This window comes from Chlamydotis macqueenii, chromosome 25, assembly GCF_036417535.1.
Source record: "Chlamydotis macqueenii isolate bChlMac1 chromosome 25, bChlMac1.mat, whole genome shotgun sequence".
Lineage (NCBI taxonomy): Eukaryota > Metazoa > Chordata > Aves > Otidiformes > Otididae > Chlamydotis > Chlamydotis macqueenii.
The window spans coordinates 4,894,219-4,914,673 of record NC_141580.1 but is presented as its reverse complement, the minus strand read 5'-3'; the positions used below and the strand labels follow the sequence as shown (position 1 = coordinate 4,914,673).

The 20,455-nt window shown below is 40.8% G+C and overlaps 2 protein-coding genes and 1 long non-coding RNA gene across 5 annotated transcripts in view; 1 reads left to right on the top strand and 2 right to left on the bottom strand.

The window, feature by feature from the left end:
- LOC147597763 (uncharacterized) overlaps positions 1–20,455 on the top strand; it is a 53,851-nt gene that overhangs the window by 24,880 nt on the left and 8,516 nt on the right. The window lies entirely within an intron of this gene.
- Positions 668–10,946, bottom strand: KRT23 (keratin 23). The gene is made up of 8 exons (XM_010126944.2): positions 10,530–10,946; positions 6,834–6,916; positions 5,379–5,535; positions 3,618–3,779; positions 3,400–3,525; positions 2,435–2,655; positions 1,473–1,504; positions 668–796 (listed from the first exon to the last, which is right to left on the bottom strand). The coding sequence occupies exons 1-8, from the start codon at positions 10,944–10,946 to the stop codon at positions 693–695; spliced, it is 1,302 nt and encodes a 433-aa protein (XP_010125246.2). The 3' UTR covers positions 668–692.
- LOC104484770 (keratin, type I cytoskeletal 19) lies at positions 14,613–19,579 on the bottom strand. Of its 3 annotated transcripts, XM_086766485.1 has the most exons (9): positions 19,378–19,579; positions 19,016–19,242; positions 18,468–18,550; positions 17,559–17,715; positions 16,919–17,080; positions 16,646–16,771; positions 16,285–16,505; positions 15,442–15,467; positions 14,613–14,976 (listed from the first exon to the last, which is right to left on the bottom strand). In XM_086766485.1, the coding sequence occupies exons 1-9, from the start codon at positions 19,577–19,579 to the stop codon at positions 14,897–14,899; spliced, it is 1,284 nt and encodes a 427-aa protein (XP_086622611.1). In that variant the 3' UTR covers positions 14,613–14,896. The 3 variants fall into 3 exon arrangements, with proteins under 3 accessions (XP_086622611.1, XP_086622610.1, XP_010125245.2); XM_086766484.1 differs by having other exon boundaries at positions 14,613–14,979; positions 19,016–19,579; XM_010126943.2 differs by having other exon boundaries at positions 19,016–19,579.

The window sequence follows — 20,455 nt, the reverse complement described above, 5'->3', positions numbered from 1 at the left end:
TTTAGTAAAGTGTACTTTACAACAGTTTTACAAATAATGCTGTTTTAAATGGTGACATTGAAAACTGTATATAGGGTAGTCTAAGAGTTTTGCTTATGTAAATGTCACCTGTGACTCGTGTCAGCTCTTTTTCTTCTTTTTTGCATCCTTCTTCTTTTATACCTCCTGGAAGAGTGAGGCCTTTGTAGTCTTGGCCTGTGTCAGTAACACTGCCACTTCGGGCTGGTGCATATGTAATAAAAAGCAAAATCAGAAATTCCAATGACCAGAACAAGTAATGGAAAAGAATTTATTGGCTGCAGTGAGGTATATGATGAGAGACATAAGATCAGGAGAAAAACTGAGAGATTATTCACTTTAAATTACAGTTAATTTGCAGAGCAATAAACGAATCACAGCTGGAGATCCACACTCCAGTGAGACGTGCATAATACATACATTACCAGCTTAGCCATTTTCATGGAATAGCTTTTCGTCAGCATTTTGGACTAGCTCTTTAAACTAACAATATCAGCTGCACCTAGCTCTGTATGGCACTGTTCATTAGCAGGCTGCAAATCGTTTTAGGAGAGAGTTCACGGTAGTATCCCTGTTTTACACACACGGAGACCAACACACCGCACGTAGTTGCACACAAGGGCTGTCAGAGCTCAGCCTGCTAGGAAAGCCAGTAGTTAGCAGAACTTCGTCCTTCATGCTTGCTGGTGGATCTCGTTGATGGTGGAGGATACCACCTGCCCATTCACGCTGTCATGGACAATTGCTTTGATCTTTCGATTGGTCAGCCCAGCATCTTCTGAAAGGAACAGGAAGGTTAATTAGACAAGAAGCGATGCTGAGACAAGATGGTGCAGGGAAAGCTTCATTTACAGTAATTTACCAGCTACCTCCTCGACTGATTTATCTTTACATGTTTCCTTTTAAGTCAATACTTATTATTGCTCTTTGTGAAATGTAGGGCCAGAAAGTCACCCTGAGTCTTGTCCAGGTCAGGGCAAATGAATAACAGAGCTACATCCCAGCCAATGCAAATCTGACTTCAGAGCAGATTAACCGAAACGTCCATAGGTCATGCTCACGCCAGAATATGAGTTTCCAGACATGCAGATTTTCTCTTTGCTCTCAAGCCCTAACACTCTTTTAGTCACCAAATTGAGTCTCTATGCCTCCTCATGCACCATGAAAGCTTTAGTCTTGAGTCTAAGCTTTGGACAATGTGTCTGACTAACAGACGCCAGCCTGAAGAATAGTCCACGAGTGGGCAGACGCAGCAGAATGTGCTCTGTAGTGCAGCGCTTCACAAGGCCGGTGAATCACTGAAATTATTCTCAAGTATGGCTTACATGAGAATTAACTGCCGTGTAAACCTTTCATAGTTCGTTCATGTAAGGTTAAAATCATTCTGAGTAAAATTTGATAGGAAATGACAATAACTAAGAGTTACTATAGAGAACAAAACAAGGGACTTTTACCTTTAGCTTTTGATTCAGGTGTTCTTGCTATCCTGTAAAGATAATGAAACAGAGAAAAAAATAATGATTATACCAGTTTCACAAAGTTATTCATCCCCTGCTTCTCACTGATTCTAAGGAGACCTCATGCCACTATGAAAATAAATAAAATTAAAAAAAAATTAAAAGAATAATGTTTTTATACCATGAGATGTTTTCCTCTTCACTAGTCTTAGGTACAGATACTCTCACCTTGAACTGTTCCTGTGTACATTCAGAATTGCTTCTGCTGTGGACAGTTGCATTATTTCTCATAATTCTGAGAGTTCTGAGTTGCTCAAGTTGATCCTGACAAATAACTCTCTACTTGGTGCCATCCTGCCCTGCCTCCCTTGAGATTTTGAGTTACAAAGGCTGCCAATCCTCCTTTTCTGGATTTCGTGTAAGTAAGACATACTCTTTATGTAAGATGATGGAATAAAGACTAGAGAGGCGCAATTCTGAACACAGAGATTTCGGAAAAGGCAGAGATGGGGAAACCAAACAACCCAGCAACAGAGGGGCATACTGTACAGATTTTGTGTGCTGGCATTGGGAACTGCAGATGGCTGACCACAGAAGATCTAAACTTGTCTCCAGGCTTCTTTTTGATCTAGAACTTGTTTTGAAGATTGGAAGTGACTATGAATTTTACTGAAGTTGGCATTTTTTCCTATGCTGAGATAGGCATGCTATGGGAATGTAGAGGGGTTTCTGAAATAAAAAGTTATGTTGATTTACGTGAGCCAAATTGCCTGGGTACAAGTTTCTCTGTATGTTAAGTGGCTCAAGCTTTATATTATGATCCATCACATTAAAATACCAACCCTTGATGTAGTATGGAGCTCACAAGCTTTGATTAAGCATAAACAAACAAACAAATAAATAACCCAAATATGAGAACTCTCTTCTCATCTATTCCAGTCAGGGCGGCTTTGCCTTACCCGTCAGCATTCCCTTCCAGCAGCAGGCGGTAAGTGGAAATTTCCTTCTCCAAGCGGGTTTTGATCCCAAGAAGAACTTTGTACTGGTTATTTTGCTGCTTAATGTCACGACGAACCTGGCTTAGCTCTTCCTCACATTTGGAGATGATCTGCTGCATGTTTTGAAGCGCAACAGCATAGTAATTCCGGGTGTCGGCCAAGGTGTCTTCCAGCATATGCTTCTGAAAGAGCAGATAATACCAGTGCTATGACTGTTATTTTTGTGGTAGATATAATGCAGAAATGCCAGCTAATTTGGTCTCTAGCTAGAAGATTACAAAAGTAAGACTGTGGTAATTTAAACACATATGCATTTGCTTGACTATTCATGTGAAGACATCTGAATTAGGTCGTGTGTGCATGATGAGAGGCAAAACCTGAGTAATTTATCCCTGCCATATTTCTTCTGCTCAACCTGTGCTCCTGTAACTGGTGACTCCTCAGTCATTTTCTGCATTCACTCTTCAGAATTGCTCCAAAGTCTCCCAAGTCATGGACATGTGAGCTTTAACCTGTACAAGAGCTGAGTAATATTTTTGAAGATTCTCCACACCCATATTTTCACAGTTGCTATATTTCATACATTATAATAGGGGTTGTGAATATGAAATTTGTACTACTATCTGTCTTCCTGGACATTTTTTCTTTTTAGATCATGGAGTCAGCTATCCCATCTCTTCTTTTTCTTCTCCTCATATTTTATTCTAAGGAGAGACATAAATTTTTCACTTCTTGGTGATAGTTGCTGAATCTATTTTGCAATTTTTGGCAAAGTCAAGCACGGTCCAAATTCCAATTTCACTGATACTTTAATAACTACAATAAAGTTATGCTAGGCTATGGATTTAAATGAAGAAGTGGTCCACGGCAATTTCTGAGAATGTATGAAGAAACAGTGACCAGCTAGAGATGTCTGCAATAGATACCTTACTCATCTGTGCCTGCAGCTCAATGTCCAGGGACTGCAGAGTACGTTTTAGATCCTTGATCTCGTTCTTGTTGCGCTGTATCTCTTCTGGATTGGGGGTTGCTGCCAGAGACATAGCTGTGCTCTGTGGAGCAAAATCAAGAGAAAAGCTTACTCATTCTGGCCGTTCATGTACAACAGGAGGGGTCTTTGGAATGAGCAGAAGATAGCTGTTACCTGTTCTTTGTACCAACTGTCGAGGCTTTGGCGATTCTTTTCAATTATGGCTTCATAATCTTCTCTTATTTCTGCTAGAATCTTGGCTAAGTCTGCAGGAGGTGCTGCATTTACTTTTACATTGACTTTGAAGTCTTGTGATGAGCGATTTGCTTCCATATCCTACTCGTATATTAGCAGAGGAAACAAGCAGACTTGTTTATGAAAGTGGAAAGTTTTCGTTCCTATCTTGTCGTCTTCAGTTTCATCCTCTCCCAATAGCCAGAATATTTTTTTCATTACAGTAGATTAAGTATTATATATATTCAGTTAATCCTATTAGGAAATTTTATATATGGATAATACTACAACATGACTTAAACCAGTGACTTACATCTGCTTCTTTGGCAGAACTGCTGGAGAACTCAATTAAAAACATGTGAGAAGGTCTTTCCATATAATGTTTCTGGAAGATACATACTTAATGAAGAAGTACTGACATTTTTCATTGATTTATCTATTAGGAACCCAAAGCCTTTGATTAAAATCTAACAGTAACTTCATCTTTCTTACCCTGTATGTAATATTTATGGAACTATAACTAAGTTTACAGGAGACTAATGTAAAAGTTCTATGTAATTGTTAAAGGAATAATTGGATTAAAGCATATAATTACTGTGTAAACAACATAATTACAGGACAAGTCAAGCAGGTACGGTAACATTCCTTTTGGCGTAGCACAGTCTTATGTGCTAGGTACCATTTTCAAAAGCGCCCAGACCAAGCAGCATTGCAGGGTATGACATCACGGCCTCCGAAATGCAGATCAACTGGACATACTGATGTCTCTGTTGGTTGCCCTGCTTCCCAGATCTGTTTTATTACAGATGTTCAGTAGTGTCCTTAGCTAGAAGGGGATCAGCCAAAGACAGCTTCACCTACTGCTGTGTAACCCTTGTGTTTCTCTTCTCCTTTTTCATAATCACAGATACTGAGTAGGGTGTTTGGTTCTGCATTAGGTAATAACTGAAAAAAGCATCAGATCAAGCAAAACGAAAAGAGCATGTTGTCAAGCGGTGGCATTACACAGGGGCAAATAACAGAGACCAGTGTGGTATAGCTTTGTGAAAATTCAGAGCCACACTTTTTTTTGACAATTATTATCTAATTATTGTGCTTAGGCTTTTGCAAGAATAAGTAAATTTACTTGACTTCATCAACCATTCTTTTTAATTTCAATCTTTTGAGAATTCAAGGTCTGTTTAGTTAAGGTCAGCCTGCTCTAGGTGACCCTGCTTGAGCAGGGGGAGCGGACAGGGTGACCTTGAGGGATCCCTTCCAACCCCAACCAATTTGCTGCTTCTGTGATTCTGGGAAATGCTATATCCAGAACTAAGGGGAAAGCCTGTGATCAGTAAAACCCATCAGCAACCAGTAACATTTCTTGTTTGCTTGAAATCTCTGTGTACTTATATCTAACTATTTCTGAGAACGTTTCCATTGAATATGTAAGTTATTATTGGCTATGTGTGGCGGATGGGTAGGTGACTAGAAAAGAGTGGGAGAATATAGAGCAATTTGTTATCCTTTCTGAAATTCCAATTTAATTGGTAAAGTAGTACACAAACTTTGTGCCTTATCCGACTCTCATTGGCTTCTTTAGGAACATGATTATGTTCTGAATCATCAATCCCATTTATAGATTGTGGATCTTACTCAAAGCTAATTACACGGTAGCGAAGATTTGAGTGATAGGATTTTACCAAGTGGAACTTTTTCTACCTCCTCATGGTCTTTCCTCCTGAGGATGTGCTCTTCTCTCAAGCCTTCAATTTCCATTTCCAGATCTGTTGTAACAATGGTCAGGCCGTCGAGCTCCTTACGCAGGTTCTCAACATCAAGCTGCACTCCCTGCCTGCGAGCCTTCTCTGCTTCGTACCTTTATGAGGAAAAAGAAGATGCATGCTCATTGAGAACTGACTGTTTCTACCTTCTTGTATATGTAGTGTCTAAGAGAAGTGGACTGCTTAAGTTCTGTATGCAGGGAACTAGAGAGAACAGAAAACCAAGGAAACAAATTCTGTTTCTAGATTATGTTCTTTGAATATTCTTGAATAGTCTTAAAAATAAGATGGGTTTCATTATTCTTTTCCTTTCTTCCTCACAACTCCTCCTATAGAGTATGAAATAATTGCTTTCTTTCATTTTCCTTTTTTCATTTCCCTTTTTTCATTTTAACATTCACCAGGTTGTGAAAGCTTGGAGAATATAGTTCTCAAAAATTTGCCAAGAAAGATGTGAAAACTATATCAACAATCAATGCTTTCTGTAGTTTGTCCAAAATTATAACTTTTTAGGCCTTAAGGAAGAGCGTCGCAGAAGCCGATTATTAGCATTCCTCTCTAACCTCTTGCAGCTTGCCATCTGTAGGGAGCCAAAGTCACAGAGACGCTGCCATATCTTCCCTTGGGCATGTGAAGCACCTCTGCTCCTCAGAATCTCCCCCTTTATTTTTTGGTGGGTTCTCCTGGTGTTTCTACATTCAATCCATCAGACTCATTCTATGATTCCACCCTCTCAAAGTAGTTCCGCTGTTTCCTTTTTATGACACTACTGAATGATAAAGAAACACAGACAGGGCTAGGTAAGGCCTGCAGTGTTCAGAGTCTTTTAAGTTTCTTCCAATATTTCCAAAAACAGAGATATTTTTAATAGTTGATCATCATCTGTTGAAAATAACACAAATCTTTGTGATTCCTAAGAAGTCTAACTTACAGAAATGTACTGTTACAGACCCAGTGACTGTGACTAAACTTATAAGGATCCAAAGCAGAAGATACCGAAGGACAGGTATTTCCTGCGGAGCTGGAAAGCAGAAGTGATAAGTACAGGAAATGGATTTGGGCTGGACTAGGGAAGCATAGTGCAGAGAAGGGTTGATTTGTGTTCCCAGGTGACAGTTTTAAATGCCTTTTGTCACAAGTATCAAGTGTCTGCTGTAAAACCTGCTCTTCAGGACCTGAACTAAGTACCATAAACAGAGTGACTCAAGATTGTTCAGCAATCATTTGTGGGTTTTATATCCTTTTTATCTTTTTTTTTTTTCTCTTCTACATTGGTTTTATTTACCAAGTATCACCAGAAATCCTCAGTAAAATAATTTTGGGTTAGCAAGAAAAAGCAATATTTTGCTTAATCCTCTTTCAAACTTAGTCAGGAAACCAAAGAAGAGCTTACTTGAGCCTGAAGTCTTCAGATGCCATGTTAGCGTTATCAATTTGTAAAAGGATACTGGCATTGGTGATCTTGCCATCCTCAATCTGGAAAACAGAGAATCCAACAGGAGACTCAGTGTTGCCATACGGTGACGGTGAATAACCTGTGCTGTTTTAGGCTTCCTGCTGCTTGTAGGAAGCATCTAACCAGTAGAATTCCCATTTTAAGGAGAGTACATGAATAAAAGAAGCTTAGTGTCCTGATTAATTTAGATGTTTCTCCAGGTTTTGTCCATAATCTTACTTTTCTCTTTGTCTTTTCTGGATATGAAGCAGGAGGAGTCATCTTATTCCTGGCCAGGTAGAGGATATGAATAATGTTGCACAAACATCATAGTATATTACAGAATAACAATCACCGCCTTCCTCTTTTTTTTTGTCAGCTGAATTGATTCTGTTTAGCATTGCTGGAAAAGCAACCTTTGTCATCTTTAGGGCAAATTTCAGTAAGAACCATTAAGCTGCGTCTGAGTACAATCAAAATGCTGGAATTAATCACATGCTGAAAAGTAAGCACATGCGTAGACACCTTGCTGAATCAGTGTTGGGATGCAGAGGCATAACAATGACGGTAGCAGGAACTCATGAACAGGACCCCTTAAGGCCACCATGTGCTTCAGTCTGGAGGCACACGGTTTGTGGTTCTGAGACTAGCACTGGCATCTAGTGTCACAGTCCGTTCAGTTATTCACCTATAACTGTGCTGAATCGTTCAGCAGCATGAAGTGAATAAATCGTGTTTCTGATTGTTGAAAATTGCCCTAAAAGGTGCAGGAGAGAGTGCACCACATCATCAATTTAGTGTACGCAGCAGGCACTGAAAAGACTTGTAAGTCCCTGTTGACATGAAATAGCTTTGAACTATAAATCTGAATATGAAAAGCTCCGTATTCCATTCAAAATCTTTGAAAGAATTCTAGCAGGAACTAATAATTGTGGGATGCTATGTCCTCTTCTAACAAAGAGGAAGAAGAAGCATGGCTGCAGTTGAACAGCTTCCTTCACTCAACACTTACAGAGGAAAACAAGGTGCAGAATGGCTGTGCAGAAATCATTAGCCATTTACAGGGCTCTCAGCACCTTGAAGGAAAACTTCCCACACCTAAATGAATCACAAAGAAACAAGGAAATGACAAAATGGTCCTGAAGTGTCAAAAGTTTACCTCTCATAGTAAAAGAGAAGGTGCCTGTGGAACATTTTAACTAATCTGTTAACAGACTGTACATTCTTCAGCAATTAGCAGCACACCTCAGATACTGCCCTGGGACATGGTCGAGGCCAACTGGAGAGGTACAACAATACCCTAAGTGTTTGCTGCCTGCAATTTGGTGTCAGAGAAGAGGCAATTCTTAAATCCGTCCAGAGAATGGTACATTTTACTGTGGAAGGTAATAAGGCAATGAGAAAGCAACGTATGAGTTCAGCTCTGTGCCACTTCATAATCATACGACACAACAACACATTTATATAAACACTTTGTGACTCTTTCTGTGCAATCTGAACAGTTGTCAGTGTTTGCCAACTGCTGGACGATATTGATTGCTATGCCAGTTAGCTGTGCATTTCAAACATGGACATTTATCTGTTTATAACTATACAGGTTTCTTCATTACATCCATCATGAATATGGGTGCATCACTAATATCAATGCACAAACTCACAGATAGTGTAATTAAGAATTCACTTCTTGTTATGTATGAAATGCACTCAAATTCCTTCTCCAAACAGATTTTTTTCAAGGCTCCCTGCATTGACTTTTTCCTCAGCACAGCTTGTGTCCTTTCTCCAACAGCATTGATCCTCTCTCTTTGAATGCTCTGCAAATGTTTGCTTATTTAGCTTTATAATATGTTTGAATGAGACATTTACCTGAAGAACTGGTGCTATTTTACTTTGTATCATCTGGGTTAGGATGGAGTCAGACTGGAGCAAGGCAACTTGCTGCTCCATCTAGCACGTTCATCCAGAATTCAGGTATCCAGGGAAGAGTGTGGTTCCAAAGGCAGGGACCAAATGATTATATGCCTCCAAGTTTAGAGAGCCAGTACATCACAGACTTTCTGGGTTATTGGCTATAGGATCCTAAATTTTGTCTAAATTTCATTTTAGGTGCTAAATTAGTTTCATCTTTTTAATTCATGGTTAATTAATTTAATTATGATTAATAATTAGATGCTATATTTTAACTCATTTTACTGGCAGTCGTGGTGCTAATTGCAATAATTTATAGAGAATGTAAAAATTCTGGGTTAAAACACTGAATTGTCACCTTTCAATGATCCTTTACTAGCCCTTCCTCTGCAGCAGGAGCCCACATTCCGCACACGCTGGCCGAGACAGCGTTAGCCTGACAGGTGCCTGCAGCCAGTGGTAGCTGCTTCAGTGGGGAGTATGAAAAAGAAGTGGTTTGGGCACAGCCTATTCAGAAGTTAGGGCTTTACCCCAATCGGCTTTGTATTTTTAGTCTTATTGTCTTCCTAAATCTTTCTGACTTATTAATTCCAAAACAGTGTGAACACATGTACGTTCTTAGTAAGCAAGTTTTTCTCTCTGAATCCATTAAAAAAAAAAAAAAGTGCTCAAGTGATAGGTCTGGAGACAAATGACTTTTCTTTATCCTTAAAACAGAAATAGGTGGTGACAATTCTGGCTCTCCTTACACATTGTCTGTGGTCAGAGTGCCTCATTTTCTGCCTGGAGGCAACACATTTAACAGTGAGCAGGGAGTTTGATTAAGTCCCTGGCCTCAGTCAGCAAAGATGTGGGATCATACCATTTCCAAGCCCTTTCGAAAAAAAATGTCTCAGGGTCTTAAGAATGCCAAGTGACCATGTTATAAAAAGTGGAGGGAAAACTACATCGCATGTGGAGTAGCTTTGGGTTTTGCCCCATATGGCTATGTAAAGTTAATTACACTGATTAGTCACACGGAAGGTTACAGTGCTAAGCATGTTCATTATGAATACAGATTAATATTATGCTTGAATTTGAAGACACGTGAGTTTGGGAGATTGAAAGAGTTACTGTTGAACGTTAATATTAACTACTGGCAGGAACAAGAAATTCTCCTTTTAATTATAGTGAAAACATCCACAAGGAATTTGTCACTGTTATTTTCTTAATTACAATGAAGTATTTTTCCATCTGATTACATAAGCTCATTGGACCCAGAACTCCTGTCGTTTCATTGTCTGCTACCACAGGAATCAAAGAAATGGAATGCAACATTATGTCTAAAGAGAGCGCGCATGAAAGAAGGCAGTCTCCTCAGTTCGCCTGCTTTGTAGTTTGCTTGAATACACGTAGAGTCAAAACAACCAAATTCTGCCAGACATAGTTACTCAAACCACAGTTTCATGTACAGAAAAGAACATTTGGCAGCATACAAATCTCTTTATACTACCTTTGCAGTGCATATATATGTATTCTTTGCAGAATCCCCCTTGTCTCCTTCCAGCTTTTCTTTCTCATACCCCATTTGCTCCTTGTGAACACAAAGAATGTTTATGCTCAGGTCCTGTAACCACTTTCATTAGTATTTCTAACATTTTAAAGGTTTTATTTAACTTTCCTTAATGGAAAGCCATCAGCATAAGTGAGTACCCAGATTCCTTAAAAGAGCACAGAATGACACAGTCACTTAGAGCTCTGACTTACCTGTCTTTGCATGTCAGTGACGTTTTGCTCGTATTGGTTGAAGTCATGCCTCTTTCCGTGAGACTTTGTCTTGTGCCACTCTAGGATGCAGCTCTCCAGTTGAGCGTTAGCTGCTTCTAAAGAACGGACCTTGTCCAGGTAGGCAGCCAAACGGTCGTTCAGGTTTTGCATAGTCTGTTTCTCGTTCCCACCCAGGAAGATGCTTTCCCCATGGTGCTCGCCGAAGCCTCCCCAAGGTGCTCCTCCGCTAGTAGCCAGCCAGAGGGGTCTGGCAGAGGAGAAAGAGATATGTGAGCTGCTGGCACCACCATCTGCACTTGAAGGTCTGTAAGAAGTTCCTTGCTGGGCCAAACCGCACCCTGAACTACCCCTGAGGGACCCAGAAAAAAACTGAAAAGGGCCTTGGCTGGTACTCATGTTTAGCTCTGTTGTGAATCTAACCCAATGTTTGACTGACTAGCACTGAGCAGCTTGTTAGCCTTCCCTAGGCAGCTTTATGCCTTTTCCTGTGGGAGTTTCCCTTCGATGAATGACTACAGCAACAAGATTGTGTCATCACGAAACATGCTTCCTCTTGGTCAATTCTGAAGTATTTATGAGCCTGCACACACTGTTGTTGTTATTTGGAATCACAGCCGCATACCGGATTGCTTTCTTTTTGGTTGTGTTTTTTTTTTTTTCTCGTTTTCTTTTCATATTATAATAGTGAGGTGTGGCTAAAATCAGTAGGTGCGGAACAGGATCAGCTCTGTCTCAGACTTTTTTCTAACCCTGTAGTTAATATGTTATGTTTTCCTGCTTATGAGGGGAAGACAATTGTCCATTACAGAATAAATGGAGAGCTGAGGCAGGGATGGGTCTGTCAAGATTCTTTCTTTTTGTTGGAATTCTCAGGCTTTGGAATTACAGCAGGCTATGAATCCTGAAACGCAGCATGTCCTGTGAAGCTGTCATCAACGCACCAAACAGCTTCAGCCTATGTGAGCCATGAGGCTTGAATGAAGTTATCCAACCTCTGTCACTTGAGTAAAACTCCAAAGTGAGTAAGGTATTCCCTTCAGTTGCCTGTTTCCAGGTGAAATACATGAGAATTAGGTACTTAACAATCTTTTCTACGGATTTTTTCATGATTCGAGGTGCAGTCATATTTCAGGAGCCTTGCTGAAATAGACAGGAACGCAGGGATTTCTTGCAGTTACTAGTACTAATACTATTAAGATATTTATATACATAGCTATAAAAAATATTTAGAATATGAGTTTGTAACAACACTCAAAAAATTCAAGTGCCTATTTAAACCTACCAGCCCTAAAAATTGACCTGGCAATCATGCAAAAACAGTCTTTCTCCAAAGTTTCAGTAACCTTCTGTCAAACTTCTTCCATCAAATTCAGAATGGACAAGTGAGGCTTCCGCAAATACTTTCTTATTCCTCGTGCTGATAAGTACCTGGTAAAATGGGAAGCATTCCTGATGCAACAGCTGGCGTTACTGCGTTTACCTTCTCCTTCAGAGTGGTTTTAGACCATGAGTGAGGGACAGGATAGAGGAAGAAGATTTGGGAAGCAGTGGAAAGCTGAGCGGACATGGGTTGTCTCAGAAATGGTGCGGCTGTTTTTCCTCACAGCAGGTGATGTCTCAGCTCTTTAACAAGATCTCACTTGGCCCTGTTACCCGTTCTGAGTGGTGGGGTCGGACAGACTGCACAAACCAGTTACACCATCCTGGAAGAAACCCGAAGGAATCTTTTTTTCTCTGTTTGTTTCATTTGAATTTTTTCTGTAGTAAAGAACTGCTGCACTTCATCCGTTCCTGGCATGCCTCCTGGTCCCCTTTGCTGCATAGGGCAGGTTCTCAGCTCCTCCTTGTGGCCCTGTGGCAGCCCTGCTCAGCACATGCTGATTTTCTGGTTACCAATCTCATTTCCATTGCATACATACACCTTCTTATTCCTCATGCACTTCGTTCTGTAGAAATGCTAACATTTTACATTGTTTGGGGAAATGAATCACTGAAGATACGGTTTTTCAGTGAGCACAAGGTGTGGCTATCACAAAATATTCTGATACCAGCTGCTATTAAGAGCTACAGTGCGGTGTCAGCCCTGCTGCTTCAGAGTGAGAAGAGCTTGAAGCACTAGACAAAAAATGAAAGCCTAACTTGAAAAAAAAAACCAAATTATAGTATCCTGCTGTTCAGTTCATCTCACCAGAGATTAATTTCAGACAGAATTTTCTACCCTGGCAGTTCAGCAAGCTAATATTCTATGAAACATTGCATTGAATTATAAATACATACGTATATACATAATATTATGTGAAATAAAATGAATCATTTGTTTCACATGAAGTGACTCCATAAGATTCACAACTTGCTTGGCAGTGATGCTGAGTTTGTGAGGCCAAATAGCCTCTGTCTCACTCCCTGATAGTTTAACGGAATATCACACCATCATGAAAAACAGAATTGTATTTTTTCTGGCAAATAATATAAAACAAAGATGATCTGGCACATAGGAAGAAGCTCAGTGTCTCAAACTGGAAAAGATACCACACAGTTTTCATCAACACGGGTTGAGGATCCATGGAAAAGACCAAAAAACACGCTTCAAAACGAAACGCAGCTCTCTCTTGTCAGGCTGGCACTCCGGGACTTGTTTGTAGTCACCTATTGAGTCTGCAGAGACAGAATGAAAGCAGCGATGCGAGTCAGAAACGCAAACCTTGTCAGCAGATGGCACCATCAGATGGTGACTTCTCTTAGTTCACACAAACCGCTCTGTAGCTGGGGAGCTGCCAGGCAGGCCGAGCTCGCAGAAACGGAGGGGTGAGCAGTCCTGAGGTGCTTTAGTTGGGAATCAGGCTTATTTTACTGACCTGGAACAGGAAGAACAAACTGAACTGAATTTATAGGCTGCAGGTTAAGTAAAGGCAGAATATTTTGACACCTACGTTGTAAAGGTGAATGTCCTGTGACCATCACTTGTTGATGCAGCTCCTCCATCTGAATTTCAAACGGATCGCTGCCTTTGGCTGTGGAATGTCTCTCTCTTGCTGTCTGACCCATACATATAGTAGTCACCTGATTTCTGCATTTGTACTATTTGGTTTTTCTTTTCTGGTTGATTGTGATGTGGCTTTGCTAAAGTTTGCGAGAACCTCTTCTCAGTTCTTTTCAGTGAGAAAACCAGCAGTGTGTATGTTCAACGGCGGTAAACCAAGGATCCTGCAGCCTCGTTCACGGCTGAACCATCAGGCTGGTGACAGCAGTGTAGGTATTTTGTTTTAAATGTCAGAAAATAGAAGACAGGATAATAGTGGAGGTTAGAAGGAAAATAAAATACATAATTCTAGAAATTTTGTAGATACTCTTATGTGGATTGAAACACCCAGTGATGAGGCTAACTTCCAGACAGGCTGTGTTAGCAAAATATAGCATTTATGTAAATGTTTTTAATGCATCTGAAGCTGAGATTTAGTAGCCTCTTAAGTCTTTGCAAGCGTCTCCCTTCAATTACACTTGTGTAGATTTGCAGACTAACTTCCTGCTGAGAAAAGGCAGTGCTGAGGATACAACAGCCACGCTAATGCCACAGGCTGGTGAGCTGCTTCCTTATATATGGAAAGCCAAATAGTCACAGCAAACTCTGCTTGAACCGTTCATTTCACCTGGACCTTGCCCAGAGCTTCCTCAAGAGCTAAGGGAATTTGCCTTTTTGCTGAAGGAAGTGCAGGAACATCAATAAATATATGGAAAAATACTGATTTTTTTCAGAAGTGCATGTTATTCGTAGATAGTCATGTTGTGCACTTTGACTTCAGAACAAAGAGCTTAAGGATTTTTTTGCATTATCTTGCAGTTTTTAAAGGATTCTAGCTTCAGATTCTTGGGAGAATCTACTGGCACTTTAATGTCTGTTCATCATAATCTTTATTATTATTAAAGTTGTTGTTACCCACTCTTGTTGGGATGCAGACTATGCATCTCTTGCTGTGGGTGACAGGAAACACTGTGTCAGGGAGGGTGTATGGTCATGTGTACGGCAGTGCCACACTGCCTTCAAAAAAACAACATCAGACTGGATGTGTTTGCACAAGCAGAACAGAAACTTTATTATATAGGTTCTTTTATAGGGAAACTATGTTGCTGCTGAGAGAAAACAAGCTTGGCATCCATGACCCAGAGAGCCAAACGAGCATGTGAAAAGGGAGAGCAAATTTAAGGACAGACGTCAAGCTGTGGCACATTCTTGGATTACATTCTTGTGATTTGGCAAAAGTAAAAGCATGTTTCTCTTAGCGTTGGCCAATGCGTAGACTGCACTGGTTTTATATGGTGTCATATGCAAGAGGGAATTTGGTGTTTCTTTACTGGAATCTCCTTTCACGAGTAGAAGCAGGTTTTCCATCATCGTCTACACCTATGCGAACTCTTCCACTGCTCAGAGCTGCTGTTGTAGGAGAAAAAAAAAAATCAACTAGGGAAAAAGAAAAGTGCACTGCTGACACACTGAAGAGCCATGTGACAGGGTTTTTTGTTTCCTTACAAGATCTTTTTCACATATCAAAAACTGCCTTTACGTCTTATCCTCTCTCCCTACTGCTCCACATCCAGTAGATCTCAGGGGTGCACATCTCATGTCAGATTCGGATATATCCTGTGTGTTGTGTGAATCAGCAGGGGAACTTAGGGATCTTTAGGAGATTTAAGTATTTTAGAATCCCATGGTTTTCATGCAATCATTTTGGCAAGCTACTGGTTTCAAAAGTGCACATAAGATAAAATATTATATTTTTGCCTCTAAATGATAAAGAATGTGGTCATTGCAGAGAGAATGTAATCTGTGTTAGTAAGAAGAAATCCTATTTTGTCAATTCATTTCAGCCCCTCTTTAAATCAAAATTTTTCTTACCATCCTTAGGGTTCACTCCTGACATCCTGAAAAAAAGATGAAATGTTTGATTAATGACCATCACTGACCCTGCCCGCTGAAAGCATTGATCCGTTTAGGAAGTGCTGCGTGTGAATTCACACTGAATAGCCGTGACTTCACACCTGCTCTCGGCGGGTTGTTTCTCGCGTGTGTGTTACTGGTGTAACTGCTAAGGTGCTTTCTGCTCTGAAGGCCACTCCTATGTCCTCAGTAGGAAATATGAGCAGCAGTCAGACCAGTTCTTGGTCCTAATATGGACTTCTCTTCTCAAAATGTCATAAACTAGAAACAGTATAAGGAGTGGATTCCTCCTCAGAAATCAAAAGTAATTCCATCTGTAGATCAGATATGATAAATTGGCACTGAAATGTAGATTTTACTAAAGTAAGATGTGGTCTGCACCAAGTTCTTTTCTAGACAGGACTGCTGGTGTATGATGGTGAATATTTTCACCTCTGTGCACAAGTGTAGAAAACCAAGAGCTAAAGAAAGACTGAGAACAGGTTTGTATACGTTATCTCAGGCTGAAGAGATAGAGGATTATGCAAGACATACATGGTGCGTGGTGCCTTCTATAATTAGTTGTAGTCAAAATGGTTGCATTTGTATTTTCGTATCATCAGCACAATTGATCTGGAGATTTAGCTTGAGTATAGCAACGCCTGGGATTTTGCCAGGCATCTGTTTTGCCAAAAGGCTGCGTATGCAGTGAATGTAATTTAGCGATCTGGAGTCAGTTTGGCAACCACAAATTACTGCTTTACAATGTGTCGTGTTATTAATCTTATCTAATCATCACAGGAAATTTATATGGTAACATACTGCGAGTCCTGGCCCTCCAGCAACTGGCGGTACGTGGCGATTTCCTGCTCCAGGCGACTTTTGATGTCCATGAGCATTCTGTACTCCTGATTCTGACGCTCCATGTCACATCGAAGTTCACTCAGTTGCTCCTCAACGCTGGTGATGAGGGCCTGAATCTGTGCCAGCTGCGCGCAATATCGCGCTTCTGTATCTCGCAAGTTGGCTTCCAGTCCGGCTTTCTAAAGCAGAATCAGGTCAGAAGAGGTTAGCATGCAGATTTGTCCCACAGAGAGGGAACCTAAGGAGAGGCAAGATGGAGAGGGAGGAAGGGGAGAGTGTGCTAATAGTGACTCGTGATGCGCTTGGGACGGCTCCGTACCATGCTGAGCTGCGACTGGAGCTCGATCTCCAGGCCCTGGACCGTGCGTCTCAGTTCTGTGATCTCTGATTTGCCAGTCTGTATCTGTTGCGTGTGGGTGGCTACTTCACGGTTCAGCTCATCAGTCTGTAAGATAAGAAGAACTGTAAAATCACATGCATATTGTATAAAATTTTTTTTCAATTATTTTGAGAAAGGCAGGGCCCATCCCATGCGCTGGGGCTGTAATAATGAGGCAACACATCAGTTTGCTTTTTATTGGCATAACTATACCTGAGTGAAGAACCAGGCCTCGGCATCTTTACGATTCTTCTCAGCCAGAGCTTCATACTGTTCCCTCATCTCCGAGAGAATTCTGGTCAGGTCGACGCCAGGAGCCGCATCCATTTCCACGTTGACTGTTCCACTTAGCTGATTCGAATACTCTTTCATTTCCTGCATGGGCAGAAGGCAGAGGACACAAAAAAGATTTGGCTCTTTCCTCTCATACATTTTCTGCCATTGGCAATCCATGCAGTGGTACACAGTACTTTTATTATCAAGTGTCATAGGTGGAACACATATGAAACGTTTATCAAATTTTATCTCTCATTGCACATGCTTTTGCACTCTCGGTGTACTCACACGCAGCACACACATATTTACATGGATGTTTCTTTTACTCAGCTTAACTATCTCAGTGACCTGTCACGTGCTTGTGAATGTCAAACTGAAACTAAGAGGTCTGAACAGTTTGGCATCAGAGAAATGCTTCTCTGGACACACTTTGGATTCTTTCAATACAACAGTTTTCTTTTTATTAAGCTGTAGTATGTACTTCTGGGTTTTTTTGTTTGGATTTCCCCCTCCCCATCTGAGAGGCATAAATTCCAAAGGGAAGTGATTTCCTCTTTGCACTGTTACAGACTCTCACCTCCTCATGGTTCTTCTTTAGATAGGCCAGCTCCTCCTTCAGTGTTTCGATCTGCAGCTCCAGGTCAGCTCTGGACAGAGTCAGCTCATCCAGGACCCTGCGCAGGCCGTTGATGTCAGACTCTACGCTCTGGCGCAGGAACAGCTCATTCTCATACCTGCAGTTTAAAAAAGAAACGAGCACTGGAATGTGCACGAGGAGTACGTGGCATTTCACTTTGCAAAACCTAATAATGATTCTCAGCATCAAGAGAAAAGTAGTCACACACGATGGTCCACTTGCAGTGAAGAAAAGCACAGATTGCCCAGTTCTGCCTAGGACTACGAGGAGAAAACGTAAACCAGCAGGTACGTCACTGCAGGATAAATCAGTTGCACAAGTATCTTTATAATCTTTTCAGCAGTGTCTGATGTGTGATGCACTGCTGGGTCCATGAGCTGAACAAGCCTCAAATTACTCTTTGTCTTTCTTTTCTAAATTTCAGACTCTTTGAGAGAGAGCTTCTGCAACCAAATGCGATCTCTTCATACCACTCCGTTCCTTTTAAGTGAAAATTCCAACCTATTCCTGTCTTCTTTTCCGCTGTGATTTAGGCTAGTACAAATAGTTAAGAGCATCACTAAAAAATTAAGACATGAACTATAATTTATCATGTGATCGGCTCAGTGACCTGGGTACTCTGTTCTATCAGGTTTATATTCCAAACCATTCCTTCATCACATTGATTCACTTTGCCAGAGTTATTTTCATCAGAAGTTATCAAGGAAAAATTCCTATCCATAATTTTGAAAACTGTCCTTCAGTGACTGAAGGACTTGATTTTCTAGATAAAAAGTCATACCAAACTTCAGAAAACTGTTTTGAGAGAGACAAGGAGAGAGAAGACAAATGTGCTCCAGGTAAACTTACTTCAGTCTGAAGTCATCTGCAGCCAGCCTGGCATTGTCGATCTCCAGAATGACTCTGGAATTGTCAATAGTAGCTGCAAGGATCTGGCAATTGAGAAACACAGGGAAAGGTTCCCGTGAATAATGGTGAAAAATCCTGGGCCTGAGTACACAGGAGGCAGTTACTGGGGCTGCAAACCATCAAAAGGGAAGAAGAAAATGGACCTTTGTTGTGATGTCACTGGTTAAACATGCTTTTTGGATTGCAGTAGCCATCTCACTTTGTTATGTTGCTCTTTGGTCACACTGTAATTTTTACAGCTTTTACAGAGAAAAACCAAACATGCTAAGCTCTTTTCCACATACCATGTGCAAACCAGAGAGCTGAGATACCTTTGTGTAGAACAGATTGGAAGCATAATTGGAAAATGTGTTTGTACAACACCTGATCTTTGAGGCCTATCACATTCTTCGATTTGATTACTGAATAAATATATTTTAAAGAACTAGCATATGCAGTTCCACAATTCTAATGCATTCTTATAACTCCTTTACATATGAATGTCATACCTTGTCTCGGAGATCTTCAATTATCTTGTAATAATTACTGTAGTCCCGGGCTGGGCTGGTGGGAGCTTGCTTCTGATACCAGTCTCGGATTTTAACTTCTAAATCCGAATTTGCCTCTTCCAGTGCTCGTACCTTGTCCAGGTATGCAGCCAGACGATCATTCAGATTCTGCATCGTTATCTTTTCATTTCCAGAGAGAAGGCCATCACCACCACCAACGTCAAACCCTCCACCAAAGCCAGCTCCTCCGCCAAAGCCAGCTCCTCCGCCAAAGCCAGCTCCTCCACCAAAGCCACAGGCTGCACCACCACCAAAGCCAGTGTACCCTCCTCCATAACCGCTACCAAAACCAGAAGACAAGCCACCACCATATCCACCTCCTACGGAGGAGACATACCTAGCGGAAGAGATGGAGACACCCCTGCCACCAGATCCTCCATGTATGCTTGGAGCTCGGTAGACTCCTCCTGTTCGAACTGAGGAAAGGCGAGAGCTGCTGCTTCCAGCACCCCCAAAGCCACCACCATAGGTAGAAGAAGAGCTGTGCATGAAGGAAGTAGCCATAGCTGTGGCCCTAGAAGGTGCTAGTGGCAGTTATTCAGCAGAAGAGGAAAGTATGTGCCTTCACTGCTCTGGTGCTTCTTTTATATCCTCAAGACAGGGTGTTAGGAGACAAACCCAACCTGCAGCCCTCCCTCCAAAAATTCTCCTCCCTAGAGGTGAGGCCAATTATGATGACATTCCTGACAAAGAGAGCTGGCTGTGCATCTCAGGGGCTAGGGCTTGGGGTTTCTTTTTTAATTAAACAAAACAGATGATTCAGATGAGTGTTTTTTCTTCAGGCTATAGTTCTGAAGCTCAGCATTTACTTCTCTGACATTTAAGAATGGAAAAACAAAGCGAGTTCCACCACACCCACTCTTACCCATTTGCAGCAATCACCATGGTTATCTTAAGAACATCAGCTTTTTCTAAAAATAAAGTTTGAGTAAAATTATCCTTTCATTGAAAAATATGCAAACATCCATTCATCTCGCCATTGTTTCTTCTTTTCTATCCGTATTTTTTTCCATTAAAAATCTGGAATTGAATTTGATATGTTCTTATTCCCGTTCCTTGCTTGGAACTAATATTTAGATTTTGGAATCTGAATTTTTTGTACAAAAAGCGTATCATCATAGCGTTGCATTAGGAGCAAACACCATCCATCAATGTACAAGGACGAGTAGGCATTGTTAATTTACTAATGCTTGCAAAATAGTCAAGAAAGGTAATACAAGATTGAAATAATTCAATTAAAGAAGAAATGTGGGAGGACTAAGTTCCTTTTGGAAATGGAAACAAATTGGGTTTAAGATGCAAGTATTGAGATAGCAACTAGTGTATTTAATGACAACATGCAGGATGAAATGAAGTAATTCTTGAAAATAAGATTTGAGA